This window comes from Moschus berezovskii, chromosome 20, assembly GCF_049115385.1.
Source record: "Moschus berezovskii isolate FMDL1 chromosome 20, NW_MosBer_1.0, whole genome shotgun sequence".
In the NCBI taxonomy this organism is placed as follows: Eukaryota; Metazoa; Chordata; class Mammalia; order Artiodactyla; family Moschidae; genus Moschus; species Moschus berezovskii.
This window is the reverse complement of record NC_142479.1, coordinates 67,861,534-67,878,929: the sequence shown is the minus strand read 5'-3', so window position 1 is coordinate 67,878,929 and position 17,396 is coordinate 67,861,534. Positions and strand designations below refer to the sequence as shown.

The 17,396-nt window shown below is 60.4% G+C and overlaps 1 protein-coding gene across 1 annotated transcript; it reads left to right on the top strand.

The window, feature by feature from the left end:
* The first annotated feature begins 366 nt into the window (after positions 1–366).
* On the top strand, positions 367–17,369 carry NHERF1 (NHERF family PDZ scaffold protein 1). Its single transcript, XM_055408650.2, has 6 exons — positions 367–1,072; positions 11,198–11,359; positions 12,345–12,498; positions 15,071–15,111; positions 16,223–16,309; positions 16,511–17,369. Exons 1-6 carry the CDS (start codon positions 608–610, stop codon positions 16,703–16,705), a joined length of 1,104 nt encoding a protein of 367 aa, XP_055264625.2. The 5' UTR covers positions 367–607; the 3' UTR covers positions 16,706–17,369.
* Positions 17,370–17,396: the final 27 nt, after the last annotated feature.

The window sequence follows — 17,396 nt, the reverse complement described above, 5'->3', positions numbered from 1 at the left end:
TGTTAAAGCCTCAGGGTCCTTTACCCGAGGGTCGGCGCACTCAACCCCTGACCCAGGTGGTGGTGGGGGCGGGAATCAGAACCGATCTTGCGAGCCACCCAGCCCGGTACCAGGAACTCCCCCGCCCCGCACCCAGCGCCCCTCCCCGGGCCTGCACTCAGTAACAAACACTTCCACTTCCTGAGCGCTCTTTCTTCTCCCGCCGCGGGGCGCTGAGCGGGCCCGGAGCCCCGCCCCCGAACGCTCCCATTGGCCAGCGTCCTTCACCCGGCCCGAGCGCCTCCCGCTAGAGGCCTCTGATTGGCCGCCGGCGGCCCACACCCTCCGCGCGGCCCCGCCCCCGGGGTATGCGGCCCCGGCGGTTTCTGGAACGCTCAGTCGCAGCGCCAGGCGGGGATCGGTTTGCGGCCGGTCTTCGGCTCCTCGCCGTTCGCCGCCGCGGCCCCCGGGACACCTGCTCGCTTGTTGGCCCGTCCGGCGTCGCCGGGCTGCCCTGCCGCTCTCGCCCTCGCCTCCCGGCCCGCAGGGTGGGACGCGGAGCTGGACCGGCCGGTCCCCTGACCCCGAGCGGACCCCGCTGAGCGCCCCTGAGCCGTTGCCAGGCGAGATGAGCGCGGACGCGGCGGCCGGGGCGCCCCTGCCCCGGCTCTGCTGCCTGGAGAAGGGTCCGAACGGCTACGGCTTCCACCTGCACGGGGAAAAGGGCAAGGTAGGCCAGTACATCCGGCTGGTGGAGCCCGGCTCGCCGGCCGAGAAGTCGGGACTGCTGGCCGGAGACCGGCTAGTGGAGGTGAACGGCGAGAACGTGGAGAAGGAGACCCACCAGCAGGTGGTGAACCGCATCCGTGCCGCCCTCAACTCCGTGCGCCTGCTGGTGGTCGACCCGGAGACCGACGAGCGGCTGCAGAAGTTGGGCGTCCAGGTTCGGGAGGAGATGCTGCGTGCCCAGGAAGGGCCCGGGCAGGCCGAACCGCCGGCCGCCGCCGCCGAGGAGCGGGGGACTGGCGGCGAAAGTGAGCCGCCGGCCGCCGCGCCAGAGCCTGGCGAGGCCGAGCAGAGCCATCAGGAGCGGGTAAGTGCGGGCCCGGGCCTCGCGGCGAGGCTGGGTGGAACCGGGTGGGAAGGAGAGTAGTGGGGAGCCCCAGGAGCCCTAGATGCCCAGCCCTGCTCCCCGCCTTGTCTTTCTGAAACTCGATTTTCGGAGGCGAGACTGCTTCCGCCCGCCGACCGGGCTGTCTGGCAGTTACAGTCTTGAGGCTGCGTCCCACGACCCCTACGTCCCATCCCAGGCTGGGCTGGGACCCTGAGCGCCTTAGGGAGTGAGGTTCCGTGAAGGAGGGCGGCTCAAGGAAGCCCAATTCCGTTTCCTCCACTCCGGTGGCTGTCTGCTCCGATCCTTTGGGACCCCCAATTCCACCCCTCCTCCGAGTGGCCAGCTCCCTCCACAGGCCCCTGCGGGTGGTAAATGAAGCGGCCCCACTTCGAAGCCGGAGGAATAACCACCCTCTCTCTGTGTGGAGCTGCAGCGGTGGGCGGGGAGGGGTGGGGAGGGGGCCCTTTCCCCGCTTCCCCACAGCCCGCTGGCCTGTGTATCATTAACTTCAGCCTGGTGGACTTCATCCTCCTGAAGTCCAGCGTGACTTCTAAGAAAGAAGCTCCACCATCTGCAGGAGATGTGTGGGGGCGGGGCTGAGGGAGGAGGTGCAGGGGCGTCTGGTCTGGGGGTGGTGGCAGCTCTGCCCCCGGGAGGATTTATGATTCTCAGGAATGTGAGGAGTAAGCTAGCTGGTATCTGGGAGCAGGAGGGAAGACCTTGGAGGAATGGCTGGCTGTGGGGGTGGGGGGCGGGACAGCAGCCAGGAGGTCACCACAGGCAGGTGGTCTTGCCTGGCACTGGCTGTCCCACTCCAGGCCCTGGACAGCAAGCAGGCTGGTTGCTTTGTGCCCACGCTGGGTGTTTATAACCCCAGTCTGGATCAGCTGCAGGAGGGGCAAGGAGAAACAGGACTTGTACTGAGCCTTCCTTGCCCAGAGACTGGTGGGAGGAGGGCCGGGGCCTCCCCTGGGCCTCTTCAGCTGCACCAGCTCCCTACCCGCTGGCAGGGGTGTCTGTGGTACCAGTAGGAGCCTCCCGTGACACAGAAAGGGCACAGTTCAACCTTTCAGTTTGAAGGTGGAGCCCGAGAGGACCAACTGGTTTGGTAGAAGTGAGGTCACCAGGAGCCCTGTCCAGCCGGAGCTGGGTGCTGGGAATGCCAGGGCCACTGGGTGCCCACTTCCTGCCGCCACCAAGCTGGCCTTGGCAAGGGTGGGGGTGGGGTCAGAGCACCCCGGCAGGGGGTTGACCCCAGGGAGTTGGAACTCGTGATCTCTGGTCCCAGACAAATCCAGTTTGAACTTTGTGCCGAGGGCACCGACTTAGCATTCCCGGTTTTTTTGTTGGTTTTTTTTTATGGACTTTGGCACTTGCACAAGTAACCCGCACCCCCGCCCCCAAGTGGTGGCAGTCGTGTTCGGCTCCTCCCACTGCCCTTTCGGTTTTGCTGCTGAGAGTGGGGGGTGGGGGGGATGCCGAGGCCAGGATGGAGGCTTGACCTTCCACGTGCGCTCCCCCGCCAGGCCGTCGGAAAAGCAGCGGAGGTTGGCTCCTGCTCTCTGGGTGACCACAGAATGGGGTTTCCCCCAGGCGGGGGTGTGACCCCTGCATCAGTGTGTATGCTTTATAGGGTCAGTTCCTCCAGCCATTCCCTGGGACATCGTCACCAGGCCTCTTGGGATTTCGGGTCAACAAGCGAGTCAGAACTTCTCTGAGCCTTGGTTCTGCCATGGATAAAATGGGAGCATTGGATTCCAGTGACACCTGCCTTCTCTAGGATTTTACGCTGAGCCCTTAGTGGGTGCTGGACTGAGCTCCTTGTGCGCCCAGGCATTTGAATCCCAGCCACGAGCTGGGATCTCCCTTAGCCTCTGTGTAGCGGCTCAGCAGTGTTAAGCCCCTCTGGTAGGAAATTCATGTCAAATTTGGTATGGTGGGCATGCAGGTCACTCACCCTGTCTTCAAAAAAAGAAAGTGAACAGACACAAGAGTTCATTGTTCCCCGAGAAGACAAGGGAGGGGGTGTCTGTATAAGGATACATACAGCGTTCGCATGTTATTGATTGCTTTGAATCTGAATTTACTTGCAAAGTGGGGGCTGTCGTGACATCTCCGTTAGTTCTCCGAAGTGGAAAAGGTGTTGGTGGGGAGTTCTCAAGCAGAGAGGGCGGCAGGTCACCTCTCACTGGGAGGAGTGGCCTGGGTCAACAGCAGCTCAGGACAGAAGGCAAAGAGGTGCTGGTAGTTGTCTCGGAGAAAGGAGTGGGGTGCTTCCAGCCCGGCTCACGTCCACCCCCGGGGAGGGAGGAGCTGCAGCACCCCACTCAGCTGTACTCGCTGGGCCACCTCGAGCCAAATTTCTCTGAGCTTCTACTTCGCCTCCTTTAATGCGGGAGTGACAGCAGCGGCCTCAAAGTTGGGTTGGCGGGTTACATGAGGATGTCTGTTAAGCCAGTAGCTCAGAGCCTCCACTAAGGAAGCACTCAGTGAACATTGGTGGCCGGGCTCTGAGTTAATAAACTTGTCGCAGTGATGATACACGCCCACCCAAGGGGGCAGCCAGGCCTGGATCTGCCCCTCCCATTGGGCAAGGGCATCTGTGGCATCCTAGATGCTCAGTCTGGGATCACTACTGTTGAATAATCAACCCTTCACAGTCTGGTCGCCTCGCTCCCGCCACCACCCTTCTCGGACACCCCCAGCCCACTGCGCCAGACCGAGGGTCCGGATTCCCTCCCAGCGTGCCGTGCGCTTTGAGCCTCTGCACCTGGAATTTGCACTGCCGAGCCACCTCGGGCCAAGTTTCTCTGAGCTTCCATTTCCCCTTGCTTAATTTGGGGGTGACAGGAACCCTCGGTCCCCTCTGCGCCGGGCACGCTCCCCAAGACCACTCAACTCCCAGGTGGCCTTTCCTCTACCCCGCAGGCACCATGAGCTGTCTTGCCTCACCTCTGCCTGCTCCCTGTCCTTCGGCCTTTTCTCACCCTCGGATGCCCAGTATCTGAGTCATCTGCTCACCTCTCCTCCCCCACCTCGTTCGGAGTCCCAAGGGCAACAGCTGTAGCTTATTTATGTTTATCGCCCTGCGCTGTCCAGGCTCAGGGCAAGGAGGGACTCAATAAATAATTTTTGCATGAATGAGTGAGTGCTAAACAGCCTTGGGGGCCCTTTGCCCTAGGTCATCTCAGCCCAGCCCACCTGGGCCTGCTTGTGCCTAGAGAGCACACCCAGAGATCGGAATTCCAGATAGAGCTTATTGGCTTTTTCTTGCCTGCTAGCAGCTTCCATTTTAAAGCCAGAAGTCTGGGAACCCCAGCTCTGCTGCCCACTGGCTCTGGGGCCCTGATGGTTCATCATTCCCTGCAAGGCTCAGCTTCTCCCTCTGTGAAATGGGGAGAGAGGCTATCAGCCTGCAGGGTTGTGGGGGAGATTTGATGAGATGATGGGGAGGAAGGGGAGTGTAAGTGCCCAGCTGGGGGGTGGGTTCCCGCCACACCTGACGCTGATCCCAGAGGCAGAGACCGGGTAGGCACCCCAGGCGACACAGTGTGGGGTGGGCACGATTCGCCGGCAGCTCCAACCTCTTTCCCAGGTTTCATCTCAAACGGACTGAGTTGGAGCAGGCGAGGGCAGGGGGGATTTGAGCTGCAGGATGTTTGGATTTGAAAGGGACAGGGTGGCACAGTTTCTGTGTCCATTCCTCTTCTGTAACCGCATACTTGGGATTTCTCACTCCCCAGGGATCACCCCCCTTATCTTCTGGTTCCTGTTCAATCCTGGAGACATTCTGGAGAGAGGAAAGGGGCTTCCTTCTCAAGGAACCCTGCCATGTGTCCATGGGGGTCCTTCTCTGCCTCCCTAGGCTTCCCATCCACCGGCCCCCAAGAAAGTGGAGGGGTTAGGAATTAGGAGAAGGGGCCTCACCAAGGTTATGTGGACGCTGCAAGCCTCTTAGAGAAAGCAGAGCTCTAGAAATGGGAGCTCAAGGCAGAGAAGGAAACCCACATTTCTCCTGAGTCCACTAATTGCCCGGCCCTGTGCCCTAAAGATAATGATACAAATTCCATTGTTCTCCCCCCACCACCACCACAACCCTGCAAATTAGGTATTATTTTCTCCATTTTGTAACTTGATAAATAATAAATGGTAGCTATTATCTGTGTCTGGCAACATGCTCTGTACTAAACACGCCTTACTTATCTCAGTGAATCCCCACGACCACCCTGTGAGACAGAGATTAGCCCTATTGTCTGCCTGTGGAGGCTGAGGCTCCATCGGTTCAGGGGGTGGCCCCGGGCTTCTGAGCTAGTGAGCCCTCACCTTGCAGCAGAGCGGTGTCTGAGAACCCTGCTCACTCAGACTCTGCCCATCACATCGCGTTCTGAGCCACACTAGGGCATCACAAAGGCATAAGTTCAGGCTGCTGGAACCAGCTCCCTGCAAGGGTTCAGGGTTCCCAGGTGCTTCTGTCTCCAGGGGACACGGTCAGGAAAGGTGTCAGCCCTGATGGAAGGCGGTGGCCCAGAAGGGGCAGGCTCCAGGGCCCATCCTTCTTGTGTGCTGGGCCTGGCCGAGAGTGACCCAGTCTGGACCCTCATCTCCAGGGTCTGAGAGCTGCCCTTGCTGGCTCTGGGGCTCCCCTGTAGCACAAAGGACCCCCCCCCCCACAACCCGCAGAGGCCTACCTTGACTGTTGGGTTAGATCTGGGTTCTAGTATCACTCACAGCCGTGGGACTGAGGCCAGAGCTCTGACAGGGACAAAGGCGCCAGCCTCTCCCTGTGCTTGTTATAAGGCCGTGATGCCCAAATGAAACAGCAAAGGCCGTGGGGACGTAGGAATAGTTGAGAGTGAGACCTCTGGGGTCTGTAGAATGGGCCTTTTCGGCAGCCACTGGCCACACGTGACTCCTAGCCCTTGAAGTGGGCTAGTCGAAATTGAGGTGTGCAGTAAGGGTAATCAAACGCACACCAGACTTTGAAAACCTAGTACAGACAAAAGGATGTAAAATATCCCATTGCTAACTTCTTACTAGATTACCTGTTGGAATGATGATGTTTTGGATATGTTGTGTTAAATAAGGTTAAAATTGATTACTCGTGTTTCTGTTTTACTCTTTAATATGGGCTGCTGGAACCTTCTAAGTCGCTGACATGACTGGCATTCTGTTTCTGTGAGACAAGCTGCTCTAGTTGTTGTTCTTGAGTTAAGTCATGTCCAGCTCTTTGCAACCCCATGGACTGTAGCTCGCCAGGCTCCTCCGTCCATGGGATTCTCCAGGCAAGAATACTGGAGTGGGTCGCCATTCCCTTCTCCAGGGATTGAAGCCTTGTCTCCTGCTTGGCAGGCGGATTCTTTACCTTGCCGCTCTAGATCTGAGCTCAAAGTCTACCCTCTTCTCCCATCAGCTGCGTGTACTTGAGCAATGGATGCCGTCTATTTGAACCCGGCTTTCCTCCACTGTGAAGTGAGGGTGGTAATACTTTCCTCGAAGAGTTATAGTTGGGTCTTAGTGAGAAAATACACTTAAAAGCCCCAGTGTGGTGCTTGGCACGTACCAAGTGCTCATTAAAGGCCAGCTGCTCTTAGTTATTTCAGTAGAGTCCCAATTTCACAAGCAAGAAGGTCCTTACAGAGCCTCTTGGGACCGCCCACGGGAGTTAAATCCAGTGACTTCTGGGAGGTGGGGGAGGGATGTGAAGGGTGACGGGAGAGAGCCTGCGGGGGCAGGCAGGCATGGGGTGGCCAGCCTGGATGGTGTCCAGCCAGGCAGCAGCCCAGGTACCAGCCTGCTCCATCCCAGGCTTGCCCAGCCCTGGGGAGACCTGAGCCAAACGCTCCATCGGGCGTGTCTCTGGCCAGCACCAGGAGAGAAGAGCCAGGGGAGGACCTGGCTCAGGGCCCTTGAGGGGCAGCGTCAGAGCAGTAGCCCCCAGGTTATCATCTGGATCCCACCCTGCGAGGTTCCAGAAAGAGGCCTTCCTGCTGAGAAGGGGCGGCATCAAGGGCCAGAGTCCCTTCTTTTTCCGCAAAGGAAGGTTGTCTGGCATTCCTCAGTGTGTGCAGACCTTGGGCGGGGGTCTTCTAGGGTGAGATCCATGAAGCCACATCGGGGTCAGAGGTCATGGTCAGTGGCAGCCTTGGACATCCCTCCCTTTGGGTAAGGAGAGGATGCTTTCAGCCCAGAGCCCTGGACCCTGGCCTGCGGTCTGAGCTCCCAGTCACTCCACAGCCTGCCCTTTAAAAGACAGTGCCCCCACACTGCCTAGTCACGAGCCCCCCAGGCAGAGCCGCCTCCTCCACCCTGGTTTCCTTGAAGAGCTGGCAACAGACGCAGGCCTGTCTCCAGAGCAGCCCTGGCCCCTTCCCCCCAGTATCCCCACCCCTCCCCCACCAGAAGGACCAGGTCCCCCTGTCTCCGCCACCCCCCCACCCATCCCCCATTGCTGAGGCAGATTCTCTGGCTGGGGGCGGGAGGTACCATTCTTATCTTATTTGCATAAACACGAGCCCAGGCTGGCTGGGCTGGGGGAGGGGCAGTGACCAGTCACCTCTGTCCATTCCTCTGGCCACCCCGGTGGTCTTCCTGCTCCTCCAGCCCCACCTTCTGGGACCCAGAGCCAGCGAGCCTGTGGGATATTTTCTACAGGGCTCATCACCATGGTGTCAGCCAGGGAGGGGCTGGCCCCATGGGGCGTTGGCCCCAGGCCTCCCCTCCCGGGGAGGAGCAGGGAGCGGCCCCCCAGAGACGGTTCCTGGGATTAGGTATCGACTTTCCCCAGCCTCCCAGGTGGCTGCTGATGGCGCCTATTGAATTCCGTGCCCGTCGCCCGCTCCCTGGGCCGCGTGGGTGGAGGTGACTGGGCGGCCACTCGGGGGTGGGGCTGGGCTCTCTGTGGGGTGGGGGTGGAGGAGCAGCCACCAGGCCTGTGCGGGGGTTTGGGACCACCTGAGACCTGGAGGGCGGGAGAAGTCCGCAGGAGAAGAATCTGGAGGCAGCACTCCTGGAGGGGTCTTTTCCAGGAATCGCATCTGGCATTGTCCCAGGAGTGAGAGATCCGTCCAGCCCCAGCCCATTTGCACTGCCCCTCAGCCACCTTGCAGACCCTCTTCCCACTTCTCTGCCAGTCTCCTCGCTGAGCAGATCCTGATTTTTTACTTCCAAGCTGCCATGGTCACTTGAAGACCCCCCCTGCGTCTCTGAATGCTCTGTGGCCATATTCCCCTCAAAGTCACCCCACCTCCAGCGTGGACCCCTCTGGAGCTGCAACCACAGCCCAAGGCCGCTTGTGAGCTCCTGGGGGTCCCATGCCAGGCCCAGGATATTCTGGAGGGCCCAGGTATCCCCTCGCCCCAGTTCCAGGGGCCCAGGCCTAGGGCAGCAGTGGCCAAGCTCTGGCTAGCGCCTGAGCTCTCCGCATCTTCTCAGTGCGGGGGCTCAGGGAGCTGCCCCAGGACTCCAGACAGCACCAGCCTCCACCAGGCCGGGCTGGGCTCCTTTGATGACTGACTCAGCAGCTGGCAGTGACAGTTCTGGAGGCAGCTGGAGGAGGGGTGGAGAGACACGGGAAGGAAGGGGAGCCCCCTGCCCAGTCTCAGGGGGCTTGGGAAGGTAGGGGCTGGGTGGGGTTCTATACTAGCCTGAACGCCTCAGGAAATGCCTGGGGTTTCCTGGGCCCCTGGAGGGGGATCTACCACTTCCTGGGATCTTCATGGCCTGGTGCTGGCAGAGGGGTGTGAGGTGCAAACGACAGGTCCCCAGGCAAGGGTCCCCAGGGTGCCAGGTGCTCCGGATCAGTAAGGGAAGCCACCAGGCCTGCGTGCTCCCAGCCGAGCCGCCCTCCCCGGAAGGAAGCCTGTGGTTTCATCATCTCCCCGCCCCTCCCAGCAGAGGCTGCACCCTGCGTTTGCAGCTCTTGCCCAAGTGGGCCTCCTCTCAGCCTAGGCTTTGGGTCCTGCATGGATGGTGGCAGGGCACACGGATTTCCAAGTCAGAGCCCGGGGTGGAGTCCTGGCTCCTCCGCCGTGGCGCTCGGGCTGTGATCTTCACGTCTGGGGTCTTACTTTCGCCATCTCCAGGATGGGGGTTAGGGTTAGTGTCCTAACCCACGGAAGGTCCGCTCTTTGTAGTCAGGGGTGGCGGGAGGGGCGGGAGACAGCGGGCCACCCTCTGGCTTCCCCGCGCTGCCGGCAGAAAGCCGAGCCTCCCCGCAGCGGCAACTGGTCAGACCTGTTCTGCTCCCCACCTCCCCCCCCCCCCCGCCTGGGGGAGGGCTTAGCTCGAGGGGAGAAGAGCCTCACTTACTCCCGGAACTAGATGGGGGGTGGCAGCCAGCAGGGGGTGGACGTGGGGAGTCCGTGGGGAGTGGGTCCCGCAGCGAGGACCAGGGCAGGCTGAGGGCAGCTGGAGAGAAGCAGGTGCCCTGTGGGCCCCGTTCTGCTTTCTCATGCTCACTTAAGTGCCCCTGCTCTTGTCTAGGATGCCCAGATCAGGGTAAAGCCAAGCCTAACTGTCACCTCTCCCTCCTTCCGGTCTGGGCCTCTCCACACCCCCAATCAACATCCTGAAGCTGAAAGGCCCGCCCAGGCATCTGAAGGAAAGCAGAGTCACCCTCCCCACCCCCCACCCTGCCATCCTCCATGGAGCAGAGGGGTGGGGACTGAGTCCACCGCAGGTGGCAGCTGCCTCCTGGGCCCGGCAGGTTGGGGCAGGAGGCCTGTGGGTCCTCCCCACCCCACCCCTCCCTTGCCTTCTCTCCCAGCTGGGCAGTGAGGTTTCAGAGCAACCAGCACCCCACCCTCGGAATCTCACCTCTCAGCTTCCTGTCACTGTCCATCAGTATTAGCAACGACGGGGGTGTCCCCACAGGGGTGTAGAGTGGTCAGGGGCTCCCATGTATGTTAATTGGACCTCCTAGCAACCCTGGGAGGCAGCTGGCACCAAGAACGGTCTATAAACAAGGAACCCAAGGCTCTAAGAAGGAAATGACTTGCCCCGGATCACCAAGCTGGAAGCTGGGCCAGGGCCCTGACTTCAGCTTTTGCTCCTTGCCTGGCATCCGGGTGATAATCCAAAACTGGCAGGCCTGGGGGCCAGGGGAGAGGGAACCCCTTGTCCGTCCATGGGCTCAGAGCTCAGGCCCCCTCAGTTCCCTCCATCATGTAAACACCCTGGGGCTGCTGAAGCTGGGCCACAGATGGTGGGAGCCGAGGGTCTGAGTGAGCACAGCCTGTCTGTGGCCTCAGCGGGTCCTCCCCAGTTCACGGCCACACGGGGCTCCCCGCAGTCCAGCCCAGCTTTCCACCACCCCCTCCCCATTCAGGCTCCCTGGGATCCAGCAGGCTCTTTGGGGTTCTGACGCTACCTCTATCCACGGCCTTGGTTCTGCTGGTGGGACGTCCAGGACCCCTGGCTGTACCTCCCTCAGCCCCGTGGTCGTCTGGCTCCCAGCTCCCTTTAGGTGGGCCATTTGGCTTGGTGGGGACAAGCCAGGAGTCCATGTGGGTGAGGGAAGGCTTTACTGTAAATATGTAAGCCAGTTTTGAGTAACCACCTGCCCTTGCTTCCCCCCTGCAGAGAAGAGGGTACAAAAGGGCTGGGGGTCACCGGTCACTGTCCCAGGTACTCAGGCTGGCGGGGATGCTACCAGGAGGGAAGCAGACCAAGCCATTAGCTGGGAGGGATGAGGTGGCCATCAAAATGCCATGATAAAGGGACTTCCCTAGCGCTGCAGTGGTTGACTCCACACGTCCCATGCAGGGGGCATACGTTCCATCCCTGGTCGGGTAACTCAGATCTCACATGAGTGTGAGATCTCACATTTGGTGTGGCCAAAAAAAATAACATGATTAACCTTAGACTGTCAGAAAGGCAGAGACTTGCTGAAAGAGGGAACCATGGTACGGACTCAGGGGTGGCGCTGTGCCCGGGGGTACCCAGGCGGGTTGCGGCAGGACAGGGTCCCCGGCCAGCATTCTCTCTGGCTACTGGAGGATCTGAGGAGCCTCCCTCGGTCGGAGGGGATGGGGTCAGGCATGGAGCTGGGAGGGCGGCACCCCGGGCCGGTGTAGAAGGACCACGGCCCCTCCTTTCTCCCCACAGCGTGAGCTTCGGCCTCGGCTCTGCGCCATGAAGAAGGGCCCCAATGGTTACGGCTTCAACCTGCACAGCGACAAGTCAAAGCCAGGCCAGTTCATCCGGGCCGTGGACCCAGACTCTCCCGCCGAGGCCTCGGGGCTCCGGGCCCAGGATCGCATCGTGGAGGTAATGTGAGGCCTCCTGCCCCCTTCCCAGGCTCCTCCTCCACGGCAGCCAACATACCACCTGCTCCTTGGTTAGCCCGTGAGGCCCGGACAGCCCATCGATGCTAGAGAGAGGGCGGGAGGGAAGGGGAGAATGGTGGGTGAGTGGGCAAGAGAGAAGGGAGGAAAGATGGGGGATCCCCTGGTGGTCCAGTGCTTAGGACGCCACACTTCCACTCCTGGGTCCTTGGGCAGGGAACTAAGATCTCACAAGCTGCGAGGTGTGGCCAAGAAAAAGATTTTTAAAAAAGGAAGGAAAGATGGGTGAACGGATGGATGGATGGACAGACAGAGAGGTGAACTGACTTCTTTCCTGCTCCCACCTCCTGTGGGCTCTTCGCCGAGCAGACATGCTCAGCGGCCCTCAGTTCCCCCATCCGTCCAGGGAGCTGCCTGGGGCCATGGCCAGTTTCCCGCCCTCCAAGGCCTCCCCTCCAGCCCGTGGGCGGGGTGGGGCTGGGGGCCATGAAATCCATCCCCCTAGTGAGGCTGGGCAGGCACGCTCTTGCACCCTGTGCTCTGCCGGTCAGAAGAGGAAACATGAACCCAGGGCCTGGGGCAGGTCCCAGAATCTCAGTCTTAGAGCCTCAGAGCTGGAAGAGCAGCTCTCCCAAGACATCTCAGTTTACACGCGAGCAAACCAAGGCCCAGGCAGGGAAGTACCTAGAAAAGCTGGGGCCCAACCCAGGCCTCCCAGACCCTTCCTGAACCGTCTGTCACAGCTGTGTTTGTTCAGTCTCGGCTGGGTATTTTCTTTGGCTTTGTCCACGTGTCCTGCCTCCCCATCCGACCGTCGAGTGGGAGGACCACTCGGCCTGGTTCAGGGCTCTACAGGCCGGGGGCTGGGGTGGGCACTGTGTGTTCCCCGATTGCCAACCAGCTCAGCCTTCACATGCCCCCCGCCCAGAACTGAGACCTGTGCAGCTAACCCCTGCCCCCACCCACAGGTGAACGGGGTCTGCGTGGAGGGCAAGCCACATGGGGAGGTGGTGTCTGCCATCAAGGCCGGCGGGGACGAGGCCAAGCTGCTGGTGGTGGACAGGGAAACGGACGAGTTCTTCAAGAAATGCAAAGTGATCCCATCGCAGGATCACCTGCAAGGTGAGCTGGGCTTGGCAGCCCGAGGGCCCCCCGGGTCAGGAATGTGCTCTGGACTTTAATGGGTCCCACGGGAGGGGAGGCAGGCGGTGTGGGTTGGGGGAGAGGGTCAGGGAGAGGAAGCCGGCGTGGGCAGTGGGTTTCTGAGGATGGTGTATGGCTGGGGGGTGGGGGGTGGGGACCCGCACAAGGGATGGTGAGATGGAATGGGCTGCTGATTCTGCAGAGGGAGAGGACCCCCCAGCCCCTCCCCCCCACCACTCACTGTAAGCGCTCAGGGCAGGGCCGATGCAAGGAAACAGTTAACTCTGGGGCGGCTTCCAGCCTTAGCTTGGTCAGATCAGAGCCAGTGACGGGGGCCCAGTGCCTCCCCTTCCCTTCTCTCAGGTTGTCTTGGAAACCCAGGCTTGCTGGCTCCCGAGAGCGGTGGGTCCCTGGGCCCCTGCCCTCCCCCGCCCCTCCGTCACCCTGCCAAGCCTGGCACCTCCCCCGCCCTGGCCCACGCCAAACGGGGCAGCCGCAGCCCGTGACAAGGAGGAGCTGAGCCGCGCTCTGCTCCCTGGTCTGGACCTTCTCCCTGGGAAGATAAAGATGGTTCCCAGGGGGTGCGGGGCTGGGCAGAACCTCTTTGGACTTTGCAGAGGGCGGGGCTTCGTTGAGGGTCAGATGTGGAGCCCAGGGGCCCACGCAGAGGTCTTGCCACAAATTCAGATCTCCAACTTGGAGGGGCCCAGTGGGCCCTGGGAGTATCCTGGAAGTCACTAGCAGACTCCGCTTATGGGAGGCGGGTACCACTGTACCCTTGCTTCCCAAGTTCATGGAAAGCAGGTAAGTCCGATAATCCCCATCCTCATAAGGAGGGAAACTGAGGCCCAGATAAGCCCCCCCAGCCTTGCCCTTTGCAGCGTGGTATGGGAAAGGGAAAGAGTCAGTTGCTCAGTCCCACCTGACTCTGCAATCCCATGGACCGTAGCCTGCCAGGCTCCTCTGTCTGTGGAGTTCTCCTAGGCCAGAATACTGGGGTGGGTTGCCATGCCCTTCTCCAGGGGATCTTCCTGACCCAGGGATGGAACCCAGGTCTCCTGCACTGGCAGGCAGATTCCTTACCCCTGAGCCACCAGGGGGGCCCCGGTGTGGGAAGACACAGCTGAAATCCGGACTCCCCTCGGCTGCTCCTATACCTTCCCCTGCCTCCCCCAGCATCTTTCTCCCCCGACTCCCAAGTCATCAACCCTCTCTCTTCCCCCTGGCTGGGCAGGAAGCGCCCTGGGAACCTCCATGACTGCAGCCTCTGATCAGAGGACCTGCAGAGGGAGGCATGGGGGTGGGTCCCCTGCCTGGGTGTCCCTCCCACCAAGTGGATGTAACTCTGCACGTCCCCAGCCGCTGCCTCCTGCTCACAGCTGGGTAGCCCACAGCTTACAGGTGAGCGGGCTGCAGTGGAGGGTGAGAGTCAGTGTCCCTGTGTCCCGCAGCCCCCTGCCCAGCCACCGTGGGAGGGCTGGATGAGAGGTGTGCCTGCCCCAGTCCAGGGCAAGGAGAAAGACGTACCCTGATCTTAAGCTATGAGTTCAGAAGAAACCCACCCAGGCTGACCTGAGATGGAACAGCCCCCTTTGCGGCCAGGTGGAGCGTCTACCCTGAGTGAGGCCTGGGAGGTGACCCCAGGCCGTGTCCCCGCCCTCTGACCCCACCTGCCACACCAGGTTCCCCCTTGGCTGGGGGACGGCATGCCCAGGACAGCCCTGGGACCCCGTCCGTCCCCACACTGGCCAGGAGGAGTTGGGGCCCTTTCGCAGCTGATGCAGGTGACCACCATAACCAGCGTGCAGTCCCAGCTCTGTTGACACCACCATCACCTAGGAAGCATTCGAAAAATACTGATTCCTAGGCCCATCCCAGACCCACTTAGATAAACACCCTGGCGCCAAAGCCCAGGGATCTGTATTTCTAACCAGCTTCCTGGGTGGTTGGGAGGTAGCTGCCTGGAATTTCAACCCCGTCTACAGCAGTGCTTTTTTCAAACAGCTCCTTATTGATCAGTGGTTCTTGGGATTAATTGAGTAGGCACCTTTTTTTCCTTTTTAACTTTTTATTTTGTATTGGAGTATAGCCGATTAACAATGTTACAACAGTTTCAGGTGAACAGCTTAGGGACTCAGCCATGCATACACATGTATCCATTCTCCCCCAAACTCCCCTCCCTTCCAGGCTGCCACTTAACATTGAGCAGAGTTCCCTGTGCTGTACAGTTGGCCCTTGTTGGTTATCCACTTTAAATATAGCAGCGTATACATGTCCCTCCCCAACCGTCCCTCCCCTGTCTTTTTAATCAAACTGAATAGGAAATTGATATCAGAGAGCCTTGTGATGTAGGAAGGGCAAGTTGTTTTGTTAAATGCTAAATAGTCTGCGGCTGCTGGGTTGTCAAAATGTGGTGTGGCGGTCAAGAGACTTAAACACTGACCTTGGGGAACACGGTCGAGTGGTCTACCCAAACCCACGACCCCTGCCTTCCGCGCCCCACTCCGTCCACAGCTTCTGACTCACCTGCGCTCTTCTCTTCCCCATCTAGGTCCCCTGCCTGAGCCCATTACCAATGGGGAGATCGAGAAGGTAAAGGCAGAGCCCTGATGCTTCTCCGGCTCAGTCCTGGGGCTGCGGGAGGCAGGGGAGAAGGCGTGGTTAGGAGGACAGGGTCTGGTTCAGGTGGAAACCTCGTGTCTCCTGGCAGCTCCCTCCAGAGCCCCAGGCCGTGTAAGGGCCCCACCCTGGGGCCAAGGCAGAGGGGACAGGGCCTCCTGGCCAGGCCCTCTGCAGCCACCATCCTGGGTGACAGGCCCCGCCTCCAGCTCCCCACCACACAGGAGACCATTCTTCCCCCCAAGAACAGAGCGGCAGTGTCTGACCGCGGGCTGCCGGGGCCCTGCTACTTCCAGTCTGGGTTGGGAGAACAAAGCCCCTCCTACCCAGGCCGAAGAGGAGGCAGCAGGGGCCAGGAGAGAGATGGCGCAGCCCGGTGCCAGCTGGGGCCACAGGAACCCAGGCAGAAGCGGAATGCCCAGCTGCAGCCTGAGGCCTGGGCTCTGGGACGGCCCCCTCGGGGTCAGACCACAGGGCTGGAGGACTCCTCAGGGTCTGCTCCAAGACTTCCTTTGCCTGGGGGCTCCTGCAGGGGTTGGGGGGTTGTGCAGCAAGAAGGCCCTGAACCACCTGAGCCGTCAGTCACTTTCCCTGTGGGTCTCTAACTCTCCCACACCTTATTCCCTCAAAGCCCTTCTTGGCTGCTTCGGGGTTAAGATTTCAAGAATCCGGGGGTCAAGTCCAAGTAAACAAGTCAGGTGGGCTGCAGGAGACTCAGGGGGCATCACAGGTGTTCCCCACACCGAGCAGCATCTCCCGGCACCCCCACACCCCAGGAGGCCCCTCTGTGGTCACTGTGCCAAGGAGGAATCAACCCCAGAGGCTGCCTGGGAGGACGTGGGTGGGGTGAGCCATCCAACTAACCCCAAGAGGGATGGTCCCACTGCCCTGGATGGTGGAACCCGGCTGCCCTCTGATCCTTGGAAGAATGTGAAAATGTAAATCCCCGCGGGGCCCGGGCAGGCTCGGGCAGCGGGGCTCTGGGGTGGATGGCAGGGCTCAAACCGAGGCCCCGTCTTCCCCGGGAACGCCCTTCATAGCTCAGGACTGCCCACCCACATGCCTCCTCTCCTCTCTGCACCAGAACAGTCCTGAAGCCCCAGCCGAGACAGCCTCCGAGAGCCCCGTGCCACCCCTGGCAAGAACCGCCTCCAGTGACACCAGCGAGGAGGTAAGGCCAGCTGGGCAGCCGGGGGGTGGCACTGGGTAACAGCAAGTCCATTCCCAGGCCTCGCTCGCTCCTGGCACACCAGCCTGCCATGGAGGTCACACACTGAGCCATGTTCTGTTCTCATGACCTGGCGTCCTCGCGCGTGGCCTCAAGGGAGCGCCACCGAGTCACTGAGGCCTGTTCTCTTGCTCCTCTTTGCAGCTGAATTCCCAAGACAGCCCCAAGAAACAGGACTCCACGGCACCCTCGTCTACCTCCTCTTCGTCCTCCGACCCCATCCTGGACTTCAACATCTCCCTGGCCGTGGCCAAAGAAAGGGCCCACCAGAAGCGCGTCAGCAAACGGGCCCCACAGATGGACTGGAGCAAGAAAAACGAACTCTTCAGCAACCTCTGAGCCGCACCCCCTGCCACCAGGAAAGCCCAGCCCCACACCCAGCCCGACTTCCTCTCCCCCACTTACCCCAGATCAACACACAAATCAGCACCAGCATCTTCTCTCTTGGCAAATCTGATCTTTGTAGAGAACTGTGTTCTTCCCTCACCTCCGACAAGGTGACTGTTTTTCTGTCCTGCCCCATAGACTCTGTCCCTCCTCACCGGGTGCTTCAGCCCACCTGGAGTCCCCTTGCCACCCTCCTGGGACGTCACTGGGACCTCCATCGAGCAAAGATCCTGAGATTGAGCAAGAGGTCACCTTCCCTCCTGACCCCAAGTGATGACTAGGTCCAGGATCCATCAAGGAAGGACTCGGATCACAGCAACATCCCAGAGTGGACGGGGGCCACCATCCTCAGAGCTGTGACTTGGGCATCTTATTTTTGATTTTTTAAGTGCAGTACTACAGTTTAGAGGGACTTTCGATTCTTGATTAACATGATTTCCCAGGTTGTTGCATCCAGGATGTAGCAGTGGCCTTACCCTTCCTTCAACTTTTTTGTTTCTGCTCCCACCCCAAGACCTGGGCAACATGGGGAGGGTTTGGTCACCCCCTGCCCAGCCCTGAGCCAGACACAATTGTAAGGAAACTTACTCAAAATTCAACTAGTTTCTCCAAACCACCTTGGCCTCTGTGTGTTCCTTTGCAG